General features: G+C 61.5%; 1 protein-coding gene across 2 annotated transcripts; it reads right to left on the bottom strand.

The window, feature by feature from the left end:
• Positions 1 to 1256: 1256 nt before the first annotated feature.
• Positions 1257 to 5647, bottom strand: C2cd4c (C2 calcium dependent domain containing 4C). 2 transcript variants are annotated; one of them, XM_004866030.4, is made up of 2 exons: positions 5449 to 5580; positions 1257 to 5057 (listed from the first exon to the last, which is right to left on the bottom strand). In XM_004866030.4, the coding sequence occupies exon 2, from the start codon at positions 5016 to 5018 to the stop codon at positions 3777 to 3779; it is 1242 nt and encodes a 413-aa protein (XP_004866087.1). In that variant the 5' UTR covers positions 5019 to 5057; positions 5449 to 5580; the 3' UTR covers positions 1257 to 3776. The 2 variants fall into 2 exon arrangements, with proteins under 2 accessions (XP_004866087.1, XP_004866086.1); XM_004866029.4 differs by having other exon boundaries at positions 1258 to 5057; positions 5571 to 5647.
• Positions 5648 to 8978: the final 3331 nt, after the last annotated feature.

An 8978-nucleotide genomic window follows, 5' to 3' on the forward strand; every position in this document is an offset into this window, starting at 1 on the left:
AAAGTCAGCACTTCAGGCCCTCCTGGGACCCTCACACCATCCTGCCAGCCTCTCCTAAGTGGGTGGCCCTGTGTCCTTGTCTGTCTAGCTTTGTCACTAGACCAAGGGTCATCTGTGCTGTCAGGGCCACCGTGCCCTCAGTCTCCCAGCTGGGTTTGGAAGACACAGCTAGGTTTGCAGGGAGAAGCCTGCAAGCGGGTATTCAGGGAGGGCAGTGAGGGTTTAGGCCCTGCCACCTGCCAGCCGGTGGTTCTGCTCGGGTTACTTTGCCACCTTCTGCCTCAGCTTCTCCATCTGCGAATGAGGTCAAGGGACTTGTGGCAAGGACTCAATGGGTCACCACCCACCTGGCAGAAGCTTAACAAGCAGGTTTCATAGGAGACCCAAGAGAGGACCCAGTGACACCCCTATTGTACAGAAGGGTAAACTGAGGCCCAGTGAGCTGGAGAATGCTCATGAGCTGCAGAGCTGGGACCTGCACATGCCGCTCCCTCCCCTCATTCTTCATGCATTCATTTATTCAGTTTTAAGTCAAGGTCTCACTATGTGGCTTAGGCTATCCTCAAACTCGCTGTGATCCTCCTGCCTCAGCTTCTGAAGTGCTAGGACGATAGGCATAAGCCTGGCCTCCTCTTTTTTTTTTCCTTTTTTCTTTTTTTAATTGAAGTCATTTTTCTCCTCACAGCCTAGGAGCTGGTGGCCCCTCCCACCCCCAAAGGGCTGAGAAGACAAAAGCAGCAGTGAGCCCCTCACTTGGGGGCAGGAACCCTTCCAGAGGGAGGGGAGGAAAGCGTTGAGGCGGGGCCAGGCTGAGCCTGGGTCTTGGGAGCCTGTGATTTCCGCCCCGAAGTGATTGCATTAATTATCATTGCTGCCCGTTGTGCCTGCTCCCGGCCAATGGCAACAAGCCTCTGGATTAAGCTCCGCCCTTAGAGCCTTCTGGCTCTGGGCACTCGCAGCCCAAGGCCTCACCGCCACATGGAAACTGAGGTTTGCACCCCTCGCCTTCTGCTCCCCAGCAGTTAGGGTGAGGGTCTCATAGCCCCTGGAGCTGGAGCAGAGCTGCAAGAGGCAGCTGGAACAAGCAAAGGTGGGGCCTTGGGTGGGGCCTAGGAGCCATGGGAGGTCTCGGACCAGGGGCTTAGGTCAGGGCGGGATGGCAGGGCGCCCCCTCTTTGCCCTGGAGCTGTCCCAACACCCCCCTCCCCGATAGTTCAGATTCTGCCCCTCCCATGGAGCCCTGCTTTCTGCTTCCCCTTCCCCTGCTTCTCTTTCCCATGCCAGACTGGGGCTCCGCGGGGGCCATGCTGCCTGTCACTTGCTGCCTCAGTGTCCTTCGGCTGTTGATGGAAAGGGAATCAGCTGGCTTGCACAAATAAGGCACTTAATGACCCGCTAACCAGATCCGGTGTGCAGTTTTGGACTGCAGTCACTGCTGGGTCCAGGTGCTCAGCCTGGCTCTGCTGCTCCATGCGCCTTCTTCCTGTGATGACCTGAGGGTCTCCTGAGCTGGGGAGACTCAGGATGCTCAGGATGACAGCAAGGGTGAGGCATGAGACAGTTCTGGCGCCACCCCTGCATCCTGCATCACACAAGGCCACAACCCAGGGACACTGTGGGTACAGGCAGCAGAGGCATCTGCTGGAGTTCCCCAAGAGGAGACAAGAGCCAGACCCAAAGGCCCAGCAACAGACAGGAGGGTATGGAATTCTCACAGGATGGCCTTTGGGGGTCCCAAGGGTGTGAAGTGGCCACAGTCTCCAACACGGGCACACACCTGTCACACAAGCACATGATTCACACAAAGTGCTGTTGTGCATGAGGCACACAGCTGTACATGGCCACAAGAACGCACCTGGAGGGAGCCACAGTGTGACAGAGGCCTGTCTTGGGGTCAGAGGGGAGATGGAGCCCAGTCTGACATCACAGAGGAGTTGGGGCTCAGCCTGGAGTCAGAAGGGGACCTTGTCACACTGCACTTCCTGGAGCTGGGACACCAGGGGCCAGAATGACCCGGACCCTAGGGGCTGGTGTGGTAAAAGGGCAAAGGGCAGAGGCCAAAGGCCCTTCCCCAGAGAAGGTGCCGCCTGCCTGGGTATGGAGCTGAGATGCTGGCCAGGTGCATCTGGGTCAGGCTGCAGGACCTGGGCGGGATGGCTCCTGTCCAGGTATCCACAGCCTCTGTGAGGAGTGTCGATGACTGTTCCGGGCACCTGACCTGCTGGGCCCGGGGGGCCTCCCTGCTGCCTGTCTCCAACCCAGGGTGAGACAGGATTTCTCACCTTCAGACTCCTGCCGCCCTTTAGGAATTCAGGGCAAAACTCCTCTCCAGGGATTACACAGCAAAGCAAGCAGACCTCCACCCCCGCATCCCCGAAACACCTTTATTGCACTAAAAACAGCATTTATAAACAAACACACTGGAGGGAAGTGTCTGAAAGATTCATCCACGATCAACTTCAAACACAAAGATATCAAACAGTGCACAGATATATAAAATGGGGAGCCCCCCTCCCGAGGAGAACAGGAGGTGGGGTCCCCACCAGAGAAGGGAGGTGGCCACGAGCTCCAAGCATCCAGCTCCATGCAGGGCCTGCGGTCTGCACCCCAGGTCCCAAAGGGGAGGGGACAGGCACAGACAGGGGCCCGGGCCCAGCTGTCACAGGATACAGGGCAACTCAGGCGTGCAGCAGAAATTGCAGGCTCTCTCCAGGCCTGGGGAGTCAGCTCCGCACCCCTCTCTGGTGGGTGCAGACATCCTCATCAGGAAGAAGAGAGCCAGCGAAACGGGGGAACATCACAGGTCCCACAGGGCTGCTCACCCTGCAGGAAACCTGCCCTCCTGTGACTTGCAGAATTTGTGGGAAAAAAAAAAAAGCCCAGAAATCATTCAAGGACTCGCATAACCAATAGCAAAACCCAATCAACTGCCTGGCTCAGTGAAAAGCCAGAACCAGGCCCAGCCCGGCCTGTGGTGATCCCGCCCAGGCTCCATAACCAAACCCTATTTACAGGTAGGGTAAAGGCCATGCCGGGCACTGGCTGGGAGGGCACAGGGGCCCCCGAGGGCTGCACAGGCCCCTCCTGTCAAGGTGGCCCCGATGAGTGCCAGGCCAGCAGTCGGCCAGCTCCTTGTGTCCCCGAACATCGGGCTCCAGCCTGGCAGCCACACTTTCTCCTCCATCAAGAGCCAGGTCTGGAGGCCAGGGATGGCCCCTGAGCCCCTCGCCTCTGAGCCTGGAGGCTGGGGCTGCCCAGAGCCTGAGGAAGGGAGGTGCCATGTGGTGTCACCAGCTCTCGAGGCTTCTGTGCAGAGCAGAGTGGCAGCAGGGTGGTTGGGGAGGGCAACACTGCCACAGAGGAATGGGTTGAGCTCGGCCCCAGGACTTGAGACCTGGCCTGTCTGTCCCTGCCGCCTCAGCCTCCTTGATTCGTGGGCCTCTGAGGACCTCTGTCCCCAACTCTGTGGAAAAGCAGGATGGAGCAGTATCGAGGGCCGAGGCGGATGGTCAGCCCTGCCAAGGCCCCCAAACTCTTCCTCACAGCCTCTCCTCCTCCCCCTCCTCCTCCTCCAAAAAGATCCGTTCATGAAAAGTAAGATTCTGTTCACACCGGCGACACAGGACAGCAGGATCAGCAGCAGGCAGCACAAGGCCGAGCCCCACTGAATTGAAGCCCACCTCCTCACCCAGCCCCAGCCCCCCAGCAACCGATCTGCCCTGGCCCGTGTGCAGCAGATGGGTGCCCCCGTGTGCCCCAGGAGGGAGCCGGCCAGCTCACAGGAAGGGCAGCAGCGAGGTGAGGGGCAGCTCCTTCTCCCCGAGCAGCGTGTCCCGCTTCAGGCTGCTTCCCTTGTTCACCACCTTGATGCGGAGGGAAAGCTTTCGCACACTGGCCGGCCCCAGCCCGTCGAAGAAGAAGTCCTCATTGAAGACTGGGTGGCGGCTGTTCTTGATGATGGTGCTGCGCTGCTTTTGAAGCTTGCCCGGCACTAGACACAGGCCCACGCAGCAGTTGATGCTGCGGGCCTCCCAGGGCCGCTCGTACAGACCCTCAGCCACCAGCAGCCGCACGCGCAGCCGGGCCTGGGCCGCCTCATATTCGGCCAACAGCCGCACACTGCCCCGGGGCCCCACGCGCACTATGTGCTCCCCGCGGGGCGCGGAGCCAGACTCTGGGCCCGGTTCTGGAGTGGCCCGGCGGGTCAGGCGACGGCGGACGCCGGGGCTGGTGTCCGGCGTGCTGTCGTCAGCCGACAGGGAGCCATGGCGCCCCACCGAGTGCTTGAGCTGGCTCACCTTGGCCTGGCCATCCTGCGCAAAACCTTTGAGCAGGGACACCGAGCGTGACAGCAGAGGGGACCCGAACGGGGAAGACTCGGCCGAGGAGCCTGTGTCGCTCTCCCCACCGCTGAAGTAGCGCCCGGGGCTCATCAGGCCGCCTCCAGCCTCCCTGGGGCCCCCATCCCCCCCATTGGCCTTGGCACCTGCCCGCCGGCGCCCGGCACCTGGGGAGCCCACCTGGGCCAGGGCCCCGTGCTCACTGTGGAACAGGGACTCCTTGCGCCGCGTGTGGGGGCTCTCGGCCAGCGTGGTGAAGCCGTAGGACGTCTGGGCCTTGGGCACCGAGGGCAGGGACACGGAGCCCGGGGCCTCCTCCGCCGGCCAGTCCTCGGCACTCTCGATCTGGATGACGTGTCGTGTGGCTGCCTTCAGCAGGCTTTTGCTCTCCGCTGCCAGCTTGGCGGGCAGCCGGGGGCTGCGGGGGCTGCGGCGCGGGGAGGCAGCCAGGTTCTGCTCAGACGGGGACGGCCCCAGCTCCGCCGGCCCCTCGGCCTCCGCGGGGCCCGAGGGCAGCTTAGGGGGGATGAAGAAGTCCGGGATCTTGTCGGGGGTCAGCACGTTGCTGTACAGCGGCCCCCTGGCGGCCCTGTCCCCTGCCTCGGCCCCCGCAGCCCGACCGCCGTTCTCCCCAGACCCGCGGAGCCGATCCAAGAACCACATGTTGGTTTTCCTCATGAGGGCGGCGGGCGAGAGGCCAGGAGGGGGACACAGCGTCTAGGGCGAGAAGCCGAGAGGGGGTCAGGGTGGGCGGGCATCTGTCCCCGGGGTCCCCACGTCCAGGCCTGGTCGGCGGGCACGGGGGAGGCTCACTCTGGAGGTGTCCTGGGGGCTGCGACCCAGAACAGGGGTGGGGCGCTTGCCCGACCCGGAGGGACTGGACTAACTTCTCAGCAGGGGCAGAGACGGGCAGAGATGGGTGCGGAGACGGAGCCAGAGATGGAGGCAGAGAAGGGGAAAGAGCCCGGCTGGAGGGCGAGCAAGTGAGGGCCCTAGGGGGCGCGCCCCTCTCCCGCCTCCCGGATGGGGGAGCCCCGCTTCCTACGGGGCTACGCGCCCGGCGCCCAGGGGCGCGGGTGTCCCGGCCCCGCCCCCGGCGCCCGCCCACCTGTGGCTTCTCCGAGGCACAGGTGGGGGAGGACGCGGCCAGGGCCTCGGCGGGCACAGCGCGGGGTCCTGGTGCTCTCGAACCGACCCGTCAGCCCACAGCGGGGTCCCGGCCCGGCTCACCTGCCTCGGCTCCACACGCTGGGCTCGCGCAGGCCTGGCGGCTCCAAGCGCCTCCGAGCGGCCAGCGCAGCAGCCAGGCCCCGCCCACCGCGCCGACTGGGGCGGGGCCGGAGCCCTGCGTCCAAGCGGGACTCGGGTGGGGCCGCTGGGGCCCGGGACTCCGGGCATCTGTCTCCTCTGGGACCCCAGCCCTGCTGTTCCCTGACAGCATCCTGATTACCCTCCCTCCTCTCATCTCAGGCCGCCCAGCAGGTCCAGCACTGTCCCCGTCTGTAGATTAGGGCGAGCTGTTTCTCTAGAGGTAAGGACGACCCCGAAGCCTGGTCCCAGACCCCTGACGCCCTCCAAGAGGGCTGCGGTCCGACATGTAGGTGTGCATCGGAGGGAAGGAGAAAGAGACCTCGCCACACCTCTCACAGGTGCAGAACCAAGGGAGCCAGGCCACAGACAGGCCTTGCCAGCTGCCCAGGTGACCTGCCAGGCCAGCCTCACCTTCCTAGCCTCAGTTTCTCTCCTGGAACCGAGAAAGCCGCTTGCCCATCCAGTGTGGTACATGAGGAGCCAGCAAGGCAACTCAGGCGCCTGGCCATTTATTTAAGGCTTTAGTGAGAGCCTCTGATGTCCCAGGAATGTCCCAAAATCATGTGGAGGCCCAAGCAAGGACAAGGCCTGGGTGGAGAGTGCTGGAATGTCAGCCTGGGATGGGTCAGGAAGGCAGATGGGGCTGAGAGGGCTGTGGTCCAGATGGGGAAATCAAGGCAAGCTGGAGCCACGATGCCCCAGAGAGGCCTTTGTGCTGATGGTCTGTCTGGCTGACGCACACTTGGAGGCACATCACTTCCCCACTGCCTCAGCCAGGAGCAGTCGCTGGCTGGTGTCCCTGACCCTTTAGGGTCCAGAGTCCCTGTAATGTCCTCAAACCAGGCCATGTGTACACAGACACCCTACAGCAGACCTCTGCCCTGCAGGAGGTGCCCTGGGATGGGAGGGGCAGGGCTGGGCCTTGTGATGCCAGTCCCAGGTACCTGGGGGCCCACACCCCACAGCTCCTGGCAGCTGGGGAGGGGCACAGAGCTCAATGTATGTTGAGCAACTCTAGATGCTAACCTGGAGCTGCTCAGCCAGGGCTGGAGTCCCACGCCCACACTTCCTGCTGTGTGACTTCAGACAAGTGTCCAAACTTTTCTGAGCCTACATCCCAGTGTAAGAGCAACAAATCCATGGGTCACAATTTCCCAGGAGTCTACAGAATCCCAGCCATGCCCGCTGTGGGAAGTGTGGCAGACAACACTGCTTTGGGTAAGCAAAAGGTGGCACTTGGAGACCCCAGAGCCCTGAACCCACCAGCCCAGCTCACCCTGCACCGCCACCCCTGTCCCCACACCCTATTACCTGTGGGGATTCCAGGCCCAACACCTGCCCTGCTGGCCATGTGGCCTCACCCTGGGGCCCTGCCTCTCCAGCTAGTTGCTCTGCATGGCAGTCAGCAAACAGGAGGTGTCTCCCCACCCCCACCCCCACCCCAGTCAACAGATCCTTCTGCTTCCTGCTGTGCAGCAGTCACCTCCAGGGCACCCCATGCGGCGTTCCAGGAATCAGACATCAGGCAGCACAATGGTGGCGGCTGGCATATCCATGTCCCAGAGTCTTGCCACCAAGTGCAGGGCCATTACGTTGGCCCTCCCCCAGGGTGGCCCCAGTGGCTCTAGCAGAGGGTCCAGGAGGCACAGCCAGCTCAGAGCAAAGGGCCTATGTGCCATCCTGGGTCCCTCAGAACCTGGAGGAAGTTGGCCACAAGGACTGGGAGGACCCTGCTGGGCTTCTGCATCATGGGCCTTCACTTGGGCCTGCATTCAGTCACTGACGGCCACTGTCCTCTGCAGCCTCCCACAGCACAGGGGCTCAGGGCTCCCTGAGGCACTCTTAGTGCATGGACTAGCAGGCAGGGACTTCAAAGGGAGCAGAGCAGGGGCTGTGGAGCCTGGGCCTCAGAGGGCGCAGGACCACGTGTGAATGAATGAATGAATGTAGAATGCATTAGACCCCTGTCTTCCTACACGCATCCACAACCTGGTACCTTCCCTACACTCCCTTCCAGCCCCATCCTGTCCCCCCCACCCTGTCCCATCAACACTGTACTTCCCACCTGAGGATCTCTTCCCTTTGGGAGTGAGCCCTCATCACCCTATGCTTAAAGACCAGGCAGCTCCCCTGGCACCAAGACTTACCTCCAACAGTGGGCACCCCTGTGCCCATACCAGTCCCCCTTCCATTCCCTGAATGTGCCGGGCTCCACACACCACGGGGCCTTTGCACATGCCATTCCCTCTGTGCAGGGCTCTGCCCTCTTCCCTGGGGCTCTCCCACTCACCCTCCCATCACAGCCCCTGTGTCATTCCACAAAGAAACCCTCCAGATGTCCTAGAATCTGAGTTCCAGGGACCTTTCCTTTGCACAGCTATCATTATACACCTAGAGGTGATCTGCTGATCAATGTCACCTGATTGTTAATTCCATGGAGGCGGGTCTGTCTCAGGCACCACTGCATCCCTCTTGCCCACCAGAGGTCCTGGCAGTAAGAGAGCTCGGTGCAGGCATGTTACAGGATGGCGAGTGGGGGCGGGAGTCGATGGATGCATGGGTGTATGAAATAGTGAATGGAATGAGGAGACCAGCAGTTGGGTGGATGGATGATGCATGGATAGTTAAGACGGCTGGATGAGTGGACAGATGGATGCCTGGGTGAGTTAACAATGGGTGGGTTGGTGGCTCTCAGTCTCCACATCTCTGAAATAAGACATGGCATCAGTCTCCTCCGGCTCTGGCTTGCAGGCTTCACTAGTCCATGGCAGAGAGTAGGGGCTTTTCCTCCCCACCTTCTAAGCTGAGGCCACCCCCAGGACGTGAGGTAGGGCCTGCTGCCTAGAGAGAAAGCACAGTGCCTCCCCAAGGTCTAGACCTGGCCCACCTCTGCCCTCCACAGATGTGGCCTAGCAGGGATATGGCAAGGGTCAGGACCCCGGTGGGGAGAAGAGGAGTCTCCCCTGGGAGACAGAGGCTCAGAAGTAACATGAGGGAAGAGCTAAAGCACAGATGTTGGAGTGTTTAAGAAGGAAGCTAAGCACTGGGGAGAAGTGGGGGCCTCGAGAGTCAGGGTGTCCGAGAGAAGACAGGAGAGGCAGATGGCTGAGATGGCAGGTCATACTATATAGTTCACTATGTAGTTCAATGGTCTCAAAGTTGTGATCCTCCTGCCTCAGCCTCCCGAATGCTGGGCTGACAGGCATGCACCATCACATCCAGCTACAGTTGGAGCATCTTGAGATGCCAGCCAGGGGCTTTGCTAGCAACACTGGGATCTGAGAGAGGCCACAGCATTTGGGAAGTAAACTAGGGTGTCTCAAGAAG

This window comes from Heterocephalus glaber, unplaced genomic scaffold (assembly GCF_053883595.1).
Source record: "Heterocephalus glaber isolate CG9 unplaced genomic scaffold, H.glaber_assembly_v1.0 deba00001760, whole genome shotgun sequence".
Taxonomy (NCBI): domain Eukaryota; kingdom Metazoa; phylum Chordata; class Mammalia; order Rodentia; family Bathyergidae; genus Heterocephalus; species Heterocephalus glaber.